Source organism: Cotesia glomerata, linkage group LG3 (assembly GCF_020080835.1).
Source record: "Cotesia glomerata isolate CgM1 linkage group LG3, MPM_Cglom_v2.3, whole genome shotgun sequence".
NCBI classification, from domain to species: Eukaryota; Metazoa; Arthropoda; class Insecta; order Hymenoptera; family Braconidae; genus Cotesia; species Cotesia glomerata.
The window spans coordinates 30017387-30037266 of record NC_058160.1 but is presented as its reverse complement, the minus strand read 5'-3'; the positions used below and the strand labels follow the sequence as shown (position 1 = coordinate 30037266).

The following is a 19880-nucleotide window of genomic DNA, read 5'->3' as shown; positions in this document are numbered from 1 at the left end:
AGCTTATATCTTTAAAAAAATCAATAGTTAAGAAAGTACTGGCCATTTTAACAAATATCTTGTGAACTATTGACATTTTTAAAGATATAAGCTCATCCCGATGTTACATTCATCGAGACCTTTCATTTGAGTACCCACATCAATTTTTCATATATTTATATATATGTATATATGAAAAATATATCAAAATGCATGTGGGTACTCAAATGAAAGCTCTTGATGAATGTAACATCGGGATGAGCTTATATCTTTAAAAACGTCAATAGTTAAAAAAGTACAGTGCAATTTAACAGAAATCATTATTTAATAAAGCAAAATTTATATATTTATAGTTCACAAGTATCGGCAGTCACATAGTGACTGCAAGGTTGCTAGTATTAATTATAAAAATTAAAAATCCAAAAAATTGCCGAAGGCTAATGTAGGAAAATTTTGAAAGATCTGTTAGAAAATTTCCTCTAAGGTTTGAACTTTTTTAACAAAATTGCGATTACATACAGCGAAGTAAAACTTAAAGACAATTACAATAATTAGTAATTGAAAATAATGGAGAGTCCGGAATATTATACAATTAATTGAGTGATGGCATGTTCAATCACTATTATCATGTGCATCGCCGACGATGCGTTTCTCCAGTGTGGTCGTTCGTTATCGGCAATGGGGTGTTATTGTTTGCTTGGAAGTTGGTGTCAGTGTGGTGAGTGTAGCAGTGGCTATCGTGTGTATTTGCCTCGTAGAACGCGGTGGAATCCGATTAGGCCACCCAGCAACGTTCGGTGTCTCTAAATGGTGAATGTACTTGCATCGCTATTAGTTTACTCTCGCTTCCACTTCTTGCTATTCTGCATGGCGCATCAGAATTTCCAATTTGTTTGATTGCATTAACTTGCATAAGCACAATCATGCCAAGAGACATTTTTACAACCACGCACTAAACCAGAGAATGCTTTTGCAGGAATATTAAATAATAAATAATTTAATAATTGCTTCATCTGAGGCATTTTGAAGCTGCCGATTGACAATTGCGGATTGTTAATTCACTGACAATTATTTAGATGTCTTGTAATGATAAGTCATAATTAATAAATTCACAACGTATGCCAGTGAATACTGTTAACATTGGATGTGGAATGAAAGAGAGGAGAAGAAAGAGACTCGTATGGGCAATTATTCAATAATCTGTTGCGGTGGATCTGTGCACCGGCACACAAGTAGCATAATCTGCTCGACCCGGTTCGTGACCAGTGTAGTGTAGCCGTTTCGTTTAGTTGCTCGAGATGTCTACATTGAGTAATAAGAGTGCTTGTCAGTTGTCAATCTAATCGCAACACAATCTCGAACTATATATACCGATATAATCGCTTGAAGCGAGAAATAAATAAGTGATTCGGTTTTTTCCACCTTAACAATGGATGAAAAACGGACGTTTGATTTAATAGATTGTGTTGTTTTTGCACTCATGTTAGGAGTGTCTGCGTTTGTTGGTGTTTATCATGCTTACAAAGCACGTAGCAATCCTGACGCTGTGAGAGAGTACTTGATAGGCGGCCAAAAAATGTCTATTTTCCCTATCAGTATGTCCTTAATCGCTAGGTAAATATTTTTTTATTGATTCCAGGGATATAGTTGTTCTTTTAGGGTATAATTTTATTTTTTAAACTAAATTTATACTTTTGGTAATTATATAAAAATTTTTAATCGAAAAATTACGATATTTAAGAATTTTATTAGAATTTTTGGTAAATATTTACAAGTGGGGTCAACCATTTTAATTTTTATTTTTTTGAACGAAATTTCTATTTGATTTTATTGATATTTTTTCTTACAAGTTTTCAATTGTGATATTCAAATTTTTTTTTAATTGTTCGTTTTTTTATGTACTTTTCAAATAAAAATATATCAAAAAAAGATAATATAGAAATTTGATCCAAAAACATAAAAGCTAAAATTTTTTCCAACTTTTAAAGGCAAAAAAGCTATCGAAATCTTCATTTTTTCTTTTCACGACATTTGGTATCATAAATCCGCCGTAAAAACAAGCAGAATAAAAAAAAAAACAATTTTTAAATGTTAATTTTTCATCTCAATATAGCCAAAAATAGGTTTGACCCTACTTGTAAATAATTACCGGATTTTTGGATTTTAAAAATTCTTAAATTAAAATTTAAATGTTTTATGAATTTGTAAATTTATCAGAGTTCTATAAATATAATGCTTAATATTTTAAAATTGTAGTTACATATCAGGAATCGCTCTACTAGGTCTACCAGCAGAAATGTACGTCTACGGAACACAATACTGGTCAGTGATAATCGCAGACGCGTTTGTTTCCCTGACAATGGCGATAATTTACTTACCAGTTTTCTACGGTCTGCAAATCACATCGTCTTATGAGGTTTTCTCAAAATTGAACTTGAATTTCCCCAAAAAAATTAATAGGTAGTACTAATAAAAAAATTTTCAGTACTTGGAACTGCGATTCAACAACTACGTCCGTCTGCTGGGTTCGATAATATTCATAATAAAAATGGTGAGAAAATAAATGTTAAAAACTATTTTTCAACAAAAACTAAAGCACATAAAATAAAGTTTCGAAAAAATACGAGCGATTAAAATTAAAGGGTTTAAAATGTCAAATTCAAATGTCACATTCATCTTCATAACAGCCCTCGCATCCGTGTAAAAATGAGGTCAACGTACAAAATCACTAGCCTCGATCCACCGTCCGTCAAGATCATTGTCGTACGCGGATAGGATCATCCTGAGTAATTGACTGAGTAGAGATAAATTAAAAGAATGCGTGAGAGTAAAACAATCATTGAAACAAACAGACTTCTCTCACTTCTTCTCTCTCATTCTTGATACCTCTTGATACCATCTGACATTAAATAAGTGCGTTGATTCGAAAATAATTGGGATTTGCAATTACAGCTGCTTTACATACCGCTAGTAGTCTACGTCCCGGCGCTAGCGTTCAATCAAGTCACTGGAATAAATGTTCACGTAGTCGCGCCACTTGTCTGCGCTGTTTGCATCTTTTACACGACACTGGTGAGTTATTTCAATTTATACTATAAATTTTAATATACATTTTGTATTTATAGATTATCATCGTCTATGTAGATATATTGCCACGAGATCCACGGAAGTAACCAGTCAATTCATTAACTAACGGCACATTCATCATTAATCTCGACATATATATATTTACAATTTATCGTTTGCGCCAATATATATTTATATTATTTTATTTCTTCAGGGTGGATTGAAGGCTGTCGTTTGGACGGATACTATTCAAACAGTTGTTATGTTTGGCGGAGTTATTATCGTCGCTGTTCTTGGGACAATAAGAGTTGGCGGGTTCGCAGAAGTTTGGAGGAGAAACTTCATTACCGGAAGAATCGAGTTCTTTAAGTAATTATCGATTTTTGTTGAGACACATTTATTTCCGTTAGCTGTTTGTTAGAATAAGAAGAAATTTTTTTATTTAATGGGAAGTTACTGTCTCGGTGTCTGAAATACCGATACCGTACTTTTAGTTTTAGTTTTAGTTTTGCTTTTATTTCTTCACATCCCTAACAATTTAAGACGGCTAAATGAGTAAGACGTTGCCCAAGGATTTTATCGAGAGCTTACGGCTGTCGATACGTATTGATAATTATTGTTCCAAAGTTTTTCTTTTTTTTTTTTTAACTACTTTTCTCTTTGAAAAACTCAAATTTTTTTAAGTAGTTTCCAGAAAATAATAATAATAATTACTAGCAACCTTACAGTCACTATGTGACTGCTGTTACTTGTCAACTATAAATAAATGAAATTTTGCTTTATTAAGTAATGACTTTTGTTAAATATTGCACTGTACTTTCTTAAATATTGATATTATTAAAGATATAAGCTCATCCCGATGTTACGCTCATCAAGAGCTTTCATTTGAGTACCCACATACATTTTTATATATTTTTCATATATACATATATGTAATATATATAAATATATGAAAAATTGATGTGGTTACTCAAATGAAAGGTCTCGATGAGTGTAATGTCGGGATGAGCTTATATCTTGAAAAATATCATTAGTTGACAAGATAAAATGTCATTTCTTAATTATTGATATTTTTTAAGATATAAACTCATTTCAATGTTACACTCATCAAGACCTTTCATTTAAGTACCCACATGGCATTTTTTATATATTTTATATATATGGTATTTGTGAAATATATAAATATATAAAATATATGAAAAATTGATATGGGTACTCAAATGAAAGGTCTCGATGAGTGTAATCTCGGGATGAGCTTATATCATTAAAAATATCAATATTTCACAAGATAAAAGATCATTTCTTAATTATGTATCTAGAAATAGAGCATTTTTTGAATGCAGCCTAAATACTTATCATTATATAAATTGACTATCGGTGAGAATTATATGAAACCTTGAAAAGACACAAATTCAAGTCAAGACCTTTGCAATGACATTTTCTTATTCTTTTAATAATATAGATAATAATAATAATAAATTGAAATTTAATTCCAGTATGGACCCAAACCCGACAGTGAGGCATACTTTTTGGACTGTGGTTGTTGGAAACTACTTGAACTGGCTCGCCACTTGCTCAGTCAACCAGGCTATGGTTCAACGTTGTCTCGCAATGCCAACTTTGAAGAAATCCAATATGTCAGTTCTTTTATATTAAAAACTTTTCCTTTAGTAGCAAACTTTACCACTAACTATTCATTAAAGCCTCATAAAATAAAATAGTACAATATTAATTTTTTAATCTCTTCAGCACCATCATGATTATGGCCGTCGGAATAATAACTATTGTCTCATTGAGCTGTTATACGGGGATCCTTATTTACGCGGCTTTCTACGACTGTGACCCGGTTGTCACCAAAGTAAGTAGTGAAATTTAATTAAAAAAATATAAAACTAAAAAATAATAAAGAGGACTTTTTTAATCCATGTAACTTTTGATTGGAAACGATTGATATTTTTTTTCATCGTCAGCATTCAATTCACGCTATTCATTTCCATAGCATTGAATTTCAATTGAATTTTATTGATTTTTTATCTAATCTCTCTCACTAGCATTAAGCTACTTTTTTTATTTTGTAAATAAAATTCTGATCTTTGGAAATTAGAGAAAATTGATTAACTATTTACTTTGTTTTTAGCAAATTAATAAAGCAGACCAGTTGCTGCCATTTTTTGTGATGGAAATAGCCCAGTCAATTCCAGGATTACCGGGACTTTTTGTCTCTGGCGTATTCAGCGCAGCTTTAAGGTATATTACCTCGGATAAATACACTTTAGCTATTTATTACGTCCACTATATAATGATAAGCCTTTATAACTATGCATTATCCCGATGAATTGCCCTCTACACTAATAGCAATGCCTTTTTTTCTACTTAATCACAAAACATTATTCTATTATTTAATCATTAAGCTTAACAGTTTTCCAATAATCCATTAACATCAACATTTTCATAAAATTAAATTATTTCTATTTTATTAATGGAAAAACAAGAATAAAATTCTGAAAATTATTTAATCAGATTTTAAATGATTGAAGATAAATTAATTTTTTAATTATCGGAAAAATTTTCACTTCAATAACTTTCCAATTTTTTTTTTTTACGTCAATTATCTTATTTTTCTGCGGCGATTTATTTCCGGGTAATTAAATCACAGAAAAGGTCGCTGGTAAAAATGGGCATAATTCGGTTAGAAATTGTAGGACTTACTGTTGATGGTAGTCCACCCGAAACCTTGAGCTTTCGAAGGCGACCGACAGATTAGTGCTGTAATTTGTTCCTCGAGAACTCGGAAGTAAAAAAAGTCAAGGATTTTTATTCTTTTTAATCAGTAACTTGGAGAAAATTCTGACGTTTAAATAACTAAAAGAATCTCGGACTTTTATTTTGTTTCAGAGCGACTTAAACTAGAGTCTTAAGATTTATTTTTTTTAATAAAAAAAAAAAAAAAAAAAAAAAAAACTCGCCGTCAATTTTTTAAATCAATTAATTACATACTTGAAAATATTTTATTAAAAAAAATGTTATTGTTAATAGCACCATGTCGACGGGATTAAACTCAATGTCTGGCGTCATTTATGAGGATATGATTAAACCACTGATGAAGAAGCCTTTGTCCCAGGTGGCTGCCAGTCGGGTTATGAAGTTCATGGTTATATTCATTGGGATTATCTGTGTAGCTTTAGTATTTCTCGCTGAGAAACTCAGCAGTTTAATTCAGGTATATTTTACGAATTATATTTTTATTTAAATAAATAATTATATAAAAAAATTATATCAAAGATATTTTTTTTTTTATAAAGCAATAAATAATTTTTATAATATAAATTAGCAACTTTGCAGTCACTATGCGACTGCCGTGACTTGTAAACTATAAATAATTAAAATTTTGCTATTAAATAATGACTTTTGTTAAATATTGCACTGTATTTTTATAAATATTGACGTTTTTAAAGATATAAGCTCATTCCGATGTTACACTCATCAAGAGCTTTCATTTGAGTACCCACATGAATTTTTATATATTTTTCATATATATGAGAGCCCTCACCAAAGGACAGCTTAAAAAAAAATTTTTAAGAGGTCACTCCAAATTTTTTAAAATTTCGAAAATCGTCAAAAATCGAACTTGTTTTTTTTATAATTTTTTTTCTCGTTACGGTATAATTTTATAGACAAAAAAAATAAGTTTCTGAAAGTTTCAGTTCAAAATTTAAATTTTGAAAGGTCGCTCATAATTTTTTTTTTTTTTCTTTAATTAGTCATATCGCCGACTTTAAGTGTTGGGAGTGGTACGTTGGAGTCTTTTTGGTTTGAAAAAATCTTAACCTACGCGGCAAGGTCAAATCTCAACCAAGCTGGATTCTAAGACCAGCTTGGGATTCGAACCCACGCCTGGCAGTTGATTAAATAAATTTATTAAATTAAAAAAACATTATCTTTTCTATCTTGTGCTTGATTTTTAGTTCATCTCTTGATGTATTTTTTTCCATTATTGTACTAAATAAAAAAAAAAAAATGCATGGAATTTTAATTTGAATAGTAAAAGGTCGCTCGAAAAAATCTAAACTAATGCACTAATAAATTGAAAAAAATTATGAGCGACCTTTCAAAATTCAAATTTTGAACTGAAATTTCCAGAAACTTATTTTTTTTTAGTCTATAAAATTATACCGTAACGAGAAAAAAAATTAGAAAAAAAAATTCGATTTTTGACGATTTTTGAAATTTAAAAAAATTTGGAGCGACATCTTAAAAATTTTTTTTTAAGCTGTCCTTTGGAGAGAGCTTTTAAAACATCAAAAACTAACATTTTTTCACTCGAGACTCAAAAAAAAAAAAAAATCGGTTTTTTTGCGCCACCCTAATATATATAATATATATAAATATATGAAAAATTGATGTGGGTACTCAAATGAAAGGTCTCGATGAGTGTAACATCGAGATGAGCTTATATCTTTAAAAATGTCAATATTTCACAAGATAAAAGGTTATTTCTTAATTATGTATCTATAAATAGAGTATTTTCGAATCCAGCCTAAATACTTATCATCATAAACTGACTATTGGTGAGAATGAAATGAATTATTGAAAAGGCACAAATTCAAGTCAAAACTTTTGCAATGACACTAAATTTCACTAAAAAAACCGATTTTGTCATATGACTATTTTGGAAACAAAATTTTTCTTATTCTCTTATAATATAGATTATAGAAAAAAATTTATATCAAAGATTTTTTTTTTTATAAAGCAATAAATAATTTTTATAATATAAATTTATCCAATGTAAAATTTTAATATCCTAACAATAATTGCCGTTAATGATGAAAACATTAATTCCAGGCGGGAAAAAGTTTATCCGGAATAACAGCAGGACCGTTGCTCGGAATTTTCACCCTAGGGATGTTTTTTCCCTGTGCAAATTCAACGGTAATGTATATTCCACACGAGTAAACATATATAAATTAAAAGTAAAATTACAAATGAATAATGCAATGTCTTTGGTCGATATCCTCTCTATTCTAGCGTTCGAATAAATCAAATTAAAACGTGATTAAACACTTAAGCTCGCTTTAATCGATAATGATTTATCTGATACAAAGAGAGTGAAGTAACTTTAAAAATAAATAAAAGTAAAGTAAAATAAATTTCCTTGCTATCCGAGGGAATTTGAATTTGATTGAAATGTAAATTGGTAATTTCTGAAACAGGGCGCGCTAGTCGGAGCTTTAGTTAGTCTACATTTTGTAGCTTGGATCTCGTTAGGTACTCAAGCAGCACTTTCCAATGGTATTATTAAGATTCCGAAAAAACCGGTCTCCGTTGAAGGATGCTCGGAAATTTTACAAGCCGCTGCTGCTAATGCAACATTAATTAAGGACACTATCAAGTAAAGTACACCCTTTTTTTTTAATTACCACCATTCTTTTTCTTCTCGTTATTATTTATTATTATTACTTTACAGCCCGACGCCTTTTTTTCTCTACCAAATGTCGTATCTCTGGTACACGTGGGTCGGGTTCCTCACGGCGATCATTATTGGATTATTTGTCTCCTGGCTTACCGGTTTCAATAAATATAAAAGCGAAGATAAAAAACTCTACACCCCTGTCATCCACTGTCTTTTGCCTTCGAGATCAAAGAAAACGGTAAATAAATAAATTAAATTAAATTAAATCAATCTCTGGATATAAATATTTAAATAAATTTCCATAAAAAATTAAATCACAATTTTTTTGCTTACAGAACACAATTAACCTTGAAACAACGTCGGGTAGTTAATAAAAAATTTATGTAAATTTAAATATAGAGCAATTTAAATGACTTTTTGTTAAATTTTTAACTTTGCCCTGATTCGACGGTCGATCGTCAGAGAACAAGCTGTATATAATTAAGAGACCGAGAGATGTAATGGAAACTGTGGTGATAATACATGTACAGAGGTACAGAGTAGTTTTAGTACAGAGAGCAACTAAACGAAAAGTTTCTTCAATTCCCTCGTCCTATGTATATCTTTTACATTCAACACTGGAGATACATAAAACCGAGTATATTCACGCTGTACTATGTAATCTCCGGTCAAATGAAAATATGACGCCAGTAAATGCGCTAAGCTATAAGTACCGTATGTCACAGCACCGCAAAATGGAAATTAGTTTCTGTAAAAGGAAAAAGTATTAATAAAAGACCGAAATAATATAAATGTTAAAATAAAAAATATTATATGTAGATATTTTAATTTTTATTTGAATTTAAAGTATTATTTAATTTATATTTTTAAATTCACAAATTCGTGAGTCGAAATAAAAATTATAAATTATCATAATTATTATTTAATCCGACGAATAACGATTTCAAAGAATAAAGTTGAATTGTTAGTTACATTAGGCAATTATTCAATTGCGCTTAACACGAGCTGACGAATTTCATTTATATTCTCGAGTTGGCACTGCACGGTTAGTTGTACTCTTTCATTTTCATTTTTATTATTATTTTATTGTTATTTTAATCTGGGTATTGAAATCTCGGAAAAATGGATCCAGAGCTCGATAAAGTTACATTCAGTTTTATTGATTACTGTGTATTCGGTTCAATGCTCGGAATATCCGCGGTCGTTGGTGTGTATCACGCATACAGAGCCCGCGAAAATCCGGATGCTGTCAAGGAGTATCTCGCCGGCGGACTGAAAATGTCCGTTTTTCCCGTCAGTATGTCTCTGATTGCCAGGTAAATTTCCCGATAACTGATTTATTTTTATTTATATTTATATTTCGTATCGCTATTCCCGCTCGGGTTTAAACTTTTTTAACTGAATGCTAAGTTGGGTATCCGGGACGTCGCTACTGGGGTTCACCGAAGAGATATACGTTTTCGGAACCCAGATATTGACAGCACTCATACCAGAAGTTCTCGTTTGTTTAACTTCGATATTTGCTTTTTTGCCGGTTTTCTATCGACTGGAGGTCTCCTCTTCGTATGAGGTATAGTAAATAAAATACCAATTTATTAATATAATGTATGTGTTATTTTTAGTTATGAATAATAAACAGAATGAAAGAACAACATCAAGAAATAGAGATAAATTAAGTTTTTTTTCTTTTAGTATTTAGAACTTCGATTCAATCGTTATGTCAAAATTTTGGGCTCTTCAATTTTTATTATTGATATGGTAAATAATTTATTAATATTATTATTATTATCTATATTATTAAAAGAATAAGCAAAATTTTGTAGCCAGTGTATTCATATGATAAAATGGGTTTTTATGGTTAAATTTTGGTATCGTTGGAAAGGTCTTGACCTGAAGTTGTGCCTTTTTAAGGTTTCATATCATTCTCACCGATAGTCAATTTATTATGATAAGTATCTAAGCTGCATTCGAAAATACTCTATCTATAGATACATAATTAAGAAATGACCTTGTATCTTGAGAACTATTGATATTTTTAAAAATATAAACTCACCCCGACAATATACTCATCAAGACCTTTCATTTGAGTACCCATATCAATTTTTCATATATTTATATATATTATATATATGTATATATGAAAAATATATAAAAAATGCATGTGGGTATTCAAATGAAAGGTCTTGATGAGTGTATCATCGGGATGAGTTTATATCTTTAAAATCGGCAATATTTAAGAAAGTACAGTGCAATTTAACAATTATCTTGTATAATATTGACATTTTTAAAGATATAAGCTTACCCTGACATTGCACTCATTGAGACCTTTCATTTGAGTACCCACATCATTTTTTCATATATTTATATATCTATTATATATATGTATATATGAAAAATATATCAAAATGCATGTGGGTACTCAAATGAAAGCTCTTAATGAGTGTAACATCGGGATGAGCTTATATCTTTAAAAACGTCAATATTTAAGAAAGTACAGTGCAATTTAACAAAAGTCATTATTCAATAAAACAAAATTCTATTTACTTAATTTCGTAAAGTTTAGAATGTTTAACTTTCAATTCAAAATTCTGGGTCAAATATTGAAGATACAAAAAAATTATAAATCCTTTCTTGTAGAGGATTAAATTCTCTACAAAAAAGTCCTTATCAATTACCGTATCTTCAACCCTTAAGTCAGAATTTATAAAATAAAGACTTAAATTTTCACTTTTTTCTATAGCTATTAATTTACTTTAAATTTATTATTATTATAGTTTTTGTTAATACCAATAATAATGTACGTTCCAACAATATCCCTTCACCAAGTGACTGGAATAAATTTCAACACAATAACAACAATCGTGTGCTTTGTTTGTATTTTCTACACGACGTTAGTAAGTATAAAGAGTAAACAGTTGAAAAAAAGGGTGAAATTTAAATAAACCATTACTCAGTAGCGATTGCGAAGGTGACAGTGAGAAATTGTTTGTTTCAGGGCGGATTGAAAGCGGTCGTTTGGACAGATACCATTCAAACCTTTGTAATGTATTGTGGTACTATAACTATATGTATTATTGGAACTTATCAGATCGGCGGAGTCGCTAAAGTATGGGAAAGAAACGACAAGTCGGGGAGAATTGAATTTTTTAAGTAATTTAATCACTTTATCCTTTTGAATAAAAAATATTTGACATTTATAAATAAATAATCTATTTTTGGGTAGTGTGGACTTTGACCCGACGATAAGGCACACGTTTTGGTCGACTGTAATTGGGAGCTATTTCCATGTACTCTCGGAGAGCGCCGTCAGTCAAATAACTGTTCAAAGATATCTCGCGATCCCTGACATAAAAAAATCCAGCATGTAAGTTTTTTTAGAAATCAACTATCGATTTATTAATTAAAATTAATTATAGAATGATAATGATCATGTCAATTGGAATAGTATGTTTCGACTTGATTACATTTTACTTGGGGTTAATGATTTATGCAGCATTTTACGACTGTGACCCAGTTACGACCCAAGTTAGTGTTCAATATTAAATTATCTAAGTACTTTGTTAAAAATAAATTTTTTCAATTAGCAAATCCATAAAGCTGATCAGTTATTGCCGCTTTTTGTGATGAAAATAAGTAAATCAATTTCGGGGTTACCGGGGATATTTATTGCAAGTATTTTTAGCGCAGCTCTAAGGTAATTATTTTTATGTAATTTTATTCACTTTAATTAAATATTTTATTGATGTACTCAGAAAAAAAATTTACTTTAATCAAGTAAATAATTTTGAAGATTTTAATCTTAATTTGAATAAAAAAATTCTTGAACTAAGAAATTTTTCTTGGTTTAAATAAATTTTATTAAATTCAAAATTTTTTCGTCTTGATTGTTTAAAATTATTTTCTTGGTTCAAGAATTTTTCTTTTGATTCAATTTAATTTTTTTTTAGTGTATATTAATGATAACTGAAAAAAGCGCATTACTAATTTAATAATTATTTAAAGTAAATTTAATAAAAAAAAATATCCGCAATTGCCGTGCCCGCTAATTGACCGACGTGTCAACAAAGGGATTTTCCACAATTTAAAAAATTACACCCGTAATAACATTCACTGTAAAAAGTAAACTTTAATAACAATGTAGTTTTGTTGACAAACATCAAAGCGCTTTGCCTCAAACACGAGCTACGCTAATTACAATTCAAAAAAGCGGAGCTAAATAAAATGTATCGTCGGTATCAAACTGAAAAAAATTTTATTAGAGGGTTTGATGAATCTAAAGTAATATTTATTGCAGTACTATGTCTACGGGATTAAATTGTATGTCTGGATTAGTTTACGAAGATATTATTAAGCCGTGGATAAAAAAACCATTGTCGCCGGTAGCTGCCACTCGACTCATGAGATTGTTGGCTGTTATCATCGGCGTTACGTGCACGGGATTGGTTTTTCTTGTGGAAAAACTACAAAGTATTTTTCAAGTAATTTTAAAAATTAAATTATTCTTTAATTACTCCCAAGGATTATTAAAATTTTTTATTTCAGACGACGAGAAGTTTGACGGCGATAACTAGAGGTCCAATATTGGGAATTTTCACACTAGGAATGTTTTTTCCCAACGCGAATTCAATCGTGAGTAAAATTGTAATGAGTTAGACCGTGAAATTAATTGATAAAATAATTAAAGGGTGCATTGACGGGTGCAGTGACAAGTATGAGTATCGTCGCATGGATATCGTTTAATTCTCAAGCGTTGATATCCACCGGGGTAATTAATTTTCCGAAAAAACAGGTATCTATTGAAGGGTGTCCAGAAGATTTATTGCGTAATATCGTTAATACTTCCGTTGTTAATGACTCATCGAGGTAAATTAATTATTTTATTTTTTTGTACTTTAAACTGTGCTTTTGATTTTTTTTAAATAATGCGAATTGTGATTAATAATTGAAAAAATTTCCGGTAGTTAGGAATCATTGATTAAAAAATTACCCTTATTTATAATTAAATCGATAACTTCGCAGAGTTCAGTATCCTTTGCCTGAAAATTAGTTCAATTGAAAATTGTTACAGCTTAATCATCTATATTATTAAGAGAATAAGCAAAATTTTGTGACCAGTGTATTTATATGATAAAATGGGTTTTTATGGTTAAATTTGGTATCGTTGGAAAAGTCTTGACCTGGAGTTGTGCCTTTTCATGGTTTCATATCATTCTCACCAATCGTCAATTTATGATGATAAGTATTTAGGCTGCATTTGAAAATGCTCTATCTCGAGATATATAATTAAGAAATGACCCTGTATCTCGTGAACTATTGACATTTTTAAAGATATAAGCTCATCCCGATGTTACGGTCATCAAGAGCTTTCATTTGAGTACCTACATCAATTTTTCATATATTTTATATATTATATATATGTATATATGAAAAATATATCAAAAATGCATGTGGGTACTCAAATGATGAGTGTAATATCGGGATGAGCTTATATCTTTAAAAACGTCAATAGTTAAGAAATTACATTGAATCTTGTTATCTAATGATATTTTTAAAGATATAAGCTCACCCTCACATTACACTCATTGAGATCTTTCATTTAAGTACCCGCATCAATTTTTCATATATTTTATATGTATTATATATATGTATATATGAAAAATATATCAAAAATGCATGTGGGCACTCAAATGAAAGCTCTTGATGAGTGTAACATTGCGATGAGCTTATATTTTTAAAAACGTCAATAGTTAAGAAAGTACAGGGCATTTTAACAAATATCTTGTGAACTATTGACATTTTTAATGATATAAGCTCATCCCGACGATACACTCATCAAGACCTTTCATTTGAATACCAACATCAATTTTTCATATATTTATACACATATTATATATATAAATATATGAAAAATATATCAAAAATACATGTGGGTACTCAAATGAAAGCTCTTGATGAGTGTAACATCGGAATGAGCTTATATCTTTAAAAATGTCGATAGTTAAGAAAGTACAGTGCAATTTAACAAAAGTCATTATTTAATAAAACAAAATTTTATCTCATTATAGCTCACAAGTCACGGTAGTCACATAGTGACTGCAAGGTTGCTAATTATTATTATTATTATTATTATCAATGAAAATTTTCAAAATTAATAGTAATAATAATAAAAATAAATTTTCAAATAAACACACATCGCAATAAATATTTAAATCAAAAAGCACTGAGTTTAAAATTCCTCACAGGTGATATTAAATTCCAAAGTGTTTTATTTGGAACAAATATAAATCTTTCAGCTTAGACCCTTTTATTTTGTACCGAATTTCGTATCTTTGGTACACATTTATAGGATTTTTGTCGACCGTTATCGTTGGAGTGATTGTTTCAGGATTTACGGGAGGAAATAAATGTAAATATGAGGATAAAAAATTATATACACCGATAGTACATTGGCTATTGTTTCGAAACAACCCCTCAAAGCCGGTATTTATTAATAATCAGTTATAAATTTTCATCACATGTTAAAATTACACTTATTTTATTTTATTGTTTTTATAATTTCAGAATGACAGAGAACTCGATACTATGAAAGATATTGATGCATAGCCATTGTTTTCGTATCTTATATAATTAAATACTAAAATATTAAATTTAAAAAGTATATTAAAAATAAAATTGTCCAATAGCTGTACACAAATATAAGTATTTGTTCTTACTTAATAATTAAAAATATATCAATTATATATACTATTTAATTATTGAAAACAGTTGTTTTATAACAAGTTACAGTCACATTTGAGAATATCAAAATATACTATTATTAATAATCGTCAGATATCAACTGATCAGTTAATAATTTATAATTAATTTCAATTTATATAAGACTAAATAGAGGCAGTGAGCAAACGCTAATTTTATTGTACAGCAGACGCTTTAAATAACTTGATTAAGAATTTAAAATAACCCATTGTTTTTATTAACTGTTGATTTATTATTTAAATGTATGTTTCTTTTATTTCAGCTCAAATATAATTCAATTAACTCTGAAATAAATATTTATTTATTTACTGGGAATATATTTTATATCGCAAAATTATTTTAACATTTTTATTTTATTCTTAGATTAAAAAACAAGTAAAATTTTTTTAAAAATAAAATTCAAGTTTTTTATCAACAGTTTTATAAAAAAAATGGGAAATTGTACATTTATTTTCCTAGAAGCTTAATAATTATCATTACTCGTTAGTAAACTCAATACTTATTTTTAAAAATTACTGTTAAGAATTTTTATTTGCTTTATACAAGAAATAAAACAAAACTCTAAAATATTTTTCTTATAAAAGTTTTCTAAATTAAATCCACTTTTGTAAGACTCAACGCCAAACGTTAAAGTTTTTTATAAATATATTTTTTCAAAGTTTTATATAATTATATTTTTATACATTATGAATGAACATTTAAATCTACCGGCGCAATAAACCGATACCTAAATTTTCACCGTTATTAATTATAATGTCGATAATTAATGCAATTTAAAAAAACTAAGCGAAGCAATAATTATAAATAAACAAATGCTTCAATAAAATTTATTTACACATTTTATTTGAATAGAAGACGTTGCATTTATTGTATTGTAATAATCACTTTCTGAGCAATTTCTCAGTAAGTCATAAGTACCACACATGCAATTTATTTTTATTTACATTATAAGTTATCCGAGTTATAAATTTCAATGCGTGATACAACTTACAAGCAAGCTCAATAAGTAAAATAAACTGAATGTACCTCCGAAAAAAATATATTAAAAAAAAATAAATTTAAAATCGAACGAGCATAATTTATAATTTCAAGTAAATACGAATATCTTTTTTTATATTCAATTCAACAGAGCTTTTCATTTAATAAACCGGTGTATTTAATATCTTACATTCAGTATTTCATATTAAAAACTCTATTCACTCGTTTCTATTTATCAAATTCAATGTAATAAAAAATTTAAAAAGTACTTTAAGCTATTTCTTTTTCTACATACTCACAATTCAAGCCCTCCAATAAATTTTATAATAAAAACTATCTTTTATTTATGCTTAAATTATTAATTATCAGTATTCTTTTTTATTTATTTATTTATTTACCAGTTCTTTCGTAAGGTCTAAGACGTAAGCGGCGACATACCAATTGTCCGAGGATCAGGCTGTCCAGCTTGAGTTGGACCAGTTTGCGGAGTAATTGGTCCTGTTTCTAAATTTTTTAGCAGTTGGTTCAACCAGTGTTTTGTTGATTTGTCCTCTTGCAGGCAAGTTGCGAATGTGTTGTCGCGTAATTGGTCTGGTAAACATTGACGAAGTGCTAAAAGCGCTCTAAAAAAATTTTAAATTAAGAAATAATCATTTTAAATGAAAATTAAATGTTTTTTAAGAAATAAATTACGGCAAAAAAAATTAGAAAAAAAAATTGACTTTTAGAAATTTTAATAAATTAAAAATGCAATTTTTTTCAAATAATTTTTTAGAATAAATTTGTTTGTTAAATAAATTAAAAAAAATTAATTACAGCAAAAAAAAAATTGACATTTAGAAATTTTAATAAATAAAAAATGCAATTTTTTAAAAATAAATTTGTTTGTTAAATAAAATCAAAAAAATTTTTTAAGAAATAAATTATTGCAAAAAAAATTGACATTTAGAAATTTTAATAAATTAAAAATGCAATTTTTTAAAAATAATTTTTCGGAACAAATTTGTTTGAATAAAATTAAAAAATGAGCAATTAAATTGCTAACTTTAATATAATTTATTTTAATACTAATCTATTTTTTTAAATAATTATTTCAACTGATCCTCAACAAAATAAAGTATCTAATTAAAGAATAAAATTATTATTGTTACCTAGGATTATCAGAAAGTCTTAAATAACATCTAACAACATGCTTAAGTAATCTCGCAGAAGGATCTTTAGCCAAAGATAGGACCATCTTTCCAAGAATCATAGCGACGTGGCTGAATCTGTCGTAAGTTTGACAAATGTACGACAAGCCGCTGTCATCAAGTAAAATTTTTTGTAAAATAAAAGTCGCTACGGTTTTGCTAAGCTCTGATCCACTTTCCATTATTCTCAAGCAGAGAGGAATTATTTCAGTGGTCAGAAGAAATGTAATTACTTCCTGCTCGTCAGTTTTAACCAGTGCTCCAATTACACCCAAGCTGGTCAGTCGTAAATACTCAAACGGACGTGTCTTGCTGACTGTGTGTAAAAATGGGTATAAAAATAGCGGTACATGAGCCTAGAGGATAAAATGAATAATAATAATTAATTTCCTAAAAAATTTAACTTAAAAAAATTAATATTTATAGTATTAAAAATTGTAATTACTTGTAAAAATGCAGAGCGTGTTTCTGGATGACTGGCAACACACTGTAACAATGCCAACGCATTACAAACCCGATTGCTCTGATGAGCAGTAAGCGTTGCCGGATTTATTGCCGGATAAATGTTTATTATTTCTTGCAATAAAGAGGCTGCTGTACCGAAAGAATGCCAGAGCATGGGCGCTAAGTCCGGTACTACTTCGCGTTTCTTACTCAATTCAAGCAAGGCATTTTGCCGAGTCTCTGGATTAGACAGTTCAATTATCCAGGTGTAAACTTTTTCTCTATCAACACTCGACTGCATAGCTGCTGGGCTTTGCTGTGAGCTCATCACTTTTTACAGGAATTATTATTAAGTAATTTGTTACTTAATGGCCAAAGTAACTTATTGATGTTGTAACACTTTTTATTGATAACTTTTAATAAATAATAAAATAATATTATTGTCGCACAGTGTTTCCAAGCTCACTTTAATTACATTCTCAGTTATCATAACCTTGAAATGTCGGTATTATTTATAAAATCACGTAAATTCCAGGGTTTATCTCATTGAATAACGCTTATATTCACTCACTAGAGACAACAAGACGACTATTATTATTTTAAAGTCGGGTTATAAATATAAGAGTTATAAGACGGGATAATTTGTTTAATTTTATTTCACTATTGAGGAGATGATCAGCGAAAGTTCTTCCGAGTCTCTCTCTTCAACCTCCTGGCTTACCGACACTACATTGTGAAACACGGAGATCAAGATGACGGAGTTATGGCGCGTTAATTTTAAATAACACTAAAGTTAGCCGACGATTTTAATTTTTTGATTTTTTTTTTTAATTATTAAATTAGAATTAAAGAAAACTTTATGATAATAAAGTTAGCAGATATTTAATAATTTTAAGAATTTTTTTTAACAAATAAATTATGGCAAAAAAAATATTAAAAAATTGACATGTAGAAATTTTCAAAAATTAGAATCGCAATTTTTTAGATTTTTATTAAAAAAAATTTAATAAATTTTTATTAAAAAAAAATTCTAAAAATTTTGAAATGTCGGCTAACTTCATTTTCATTAATTTTAAATAAGTTATTGCAATTAAATTTTAACAAACCTCGGCGGAAAAATAATATGCAGAAGGGTTTCCTGATTTAATTATACTAAAGTTTGAAGAAATTTGTAATAATTAAATTAAAAAATTATAAATTTCTTCAAATTTTAATATTATTAAATTAAACTGCTATCGACATCACTTAACTGCTATTTTTCCACCGTTATCTGCTGGAGAATCAAGATTAAATTTTCTTGGCTGCTGTCATTCAACCCATGGAACTTATCACTCACTTACACTTTAAAAATAATTACAATTTTCACTTAATTAAACGCAAAATTAAAAAAAAAAAATATATAATAAGACTGAAATTTTATAACTTGTAAACTGTTCGAACACTATTAAAATTAAAAATGACATTATAAAGTTAAGTCACTTGACTATTTTTTAATTTTATTTAACAAACAAATTTGTCCCGTGCAATTATTTTTAAAAAATTGCATTTTGAATTTTTTATGAAAATTAATTTTGCAGATATTTAATAATTTTAAGAATCTATTAAACAAATAAATTATGACAAAAAAGAAGTAGAAAAAAAAGTTGACATGTAGAAATTTTAAAAATAAAAAAATGCAATTTTTTAAAAGTGATTTTTTCGAAAAGATCAATTTGTTGAAAAAAAATAAAAAAATAGTTAAGTGACTACTATCTTTAATTTCATTAATTTTTTTCCTAATTTATTTATTAAAAAAATTATTTAATTAAATTTCATGAATTAGAACCGTTTTGAGAAAACAAAATGGCGGACACTTGAATGACAATTCAAAATTTGAAAAAAAACATTATTTTTTAAAATAAACATATTTTTCTATAAATTTTCACAATTAATTATGTCAATAAATATTATTTATTGAATATTTCAATAAGTAACGCTAAAATAATCTAAATTTTGTCATAAAATACAAAATCAGACTAAGAGATTATCGCCGCTGTGGGAATCATGTGTTACCTCGT

The 19880-nt window shown here is 28.4% G+C and overlaps 2 protein-coding genes across 2 annotated transcripts; one reads left to right on the top strand and one right to left on the bottom strand.

Annotated features, from left to right (window-relative positions):
* The first annotated feature begins 741 nt into the window (after nt 1–741).
* Nucleotides 742–15279, top strand: LOC123261480. The gene is made up of 25 exons (XM_044723075.1): nt 742–1593; nt 2236–2395; nt 2465–2530; nt 2932–3051; nt 3260–3414; nt 4542–4682; nt 4795–4903; nt 5183–5292; nt 6082–6265; nt 7888–7974; nt 8256–8434; nt 8510–8693; nt 9566–9771; nt 9866–10025; nt 10148–10213; nt 11230–11349; nt 11451–11605; nt 11679–11819; nt 11872–11980; nt 12040–12149; nt 12750–12933; nt 12998–13084; nt 13140–13318; nt 14749–14935; nt 15017–15279. The coding sequence occupies exons 1-25, from the start codon at nt 1409–1411 to the stop codon at nt 15056–15058; spliced, it is 3426 nt and encodes a 1141-aa protein (XP_044579010.1). The 5' UTR covers nt 742–1408; the 3' UTR covers nt 15059–15279.
* Nucleotides 15280–16571: 1292 nt separating this feature from the next.
* Nucleotides 16572–18534, bottom strand: LOC123260601 (CCR4-NOT transcription complex subunit 9). The gene is made up of 3 exons (XM_044721787.1): nt 17825–18534; nt 17341–17735; nt 16572–16812 (listed from the first exon to the last, which is right to left on the bottom strand). Exons 1-3 carry the CDS (start codon nt 18149–18151, stop codon nt 16605–16607), a joined length of 930 nt encoding a protein of 309 aa, XP_044577722.1. The 5' UTR covers nt 18152–18534; the 3' UTR covers nt 16572–16604.
* Nucleotides 18535–19880: the final 1346 nt, after the last annotated feature.

Bases quoted from the DNA above. Each gene is read 5' to 3' on its own strand.
- LOC123261480 (XM_044723075.1), top strand. From the start codon at position 1,409: ATGGATGAAAAACGGACGTTTGATTTAATAGATTGTGTTGTTTTTGCA. The intron at 9,772-9,865 runs GTAAATTTCCCG...CTGAATGCTAAG, and splicing joins AGTATGTCTCTGATTGCCAG to TTGGGTATCCGGGACGTCGC. The intron at 12,150-12,749 runs GTAATTATTTTT...TATTTATTGCAG, and splicing joins ATTTTTAGCGCAGCTCTAAG to TACTATGTCTACGGGATTAA.
- LOC123260601 (XM_044721787.1), bottom strand. From the start codon at position 18,151: ATGAGCTCACAGCAAAGCCCAGCAGCTATGCAGTCGAGTGTTGATAGA. The intron at 17,736-17,824 runs GTAATTACAATT...TTTATCCTCTAG, and splicing joins CACGCTCTGCATTTTTACAA to GCTCATGTACCGCTATTTTT. The intron at 16,813-17,340 runs GTAACAATAATA...AAATTTTTTTAG, and splicing joins AGACTTTCTGATAATCCTAG to AGCGCTTTTAGCACTTCGTC.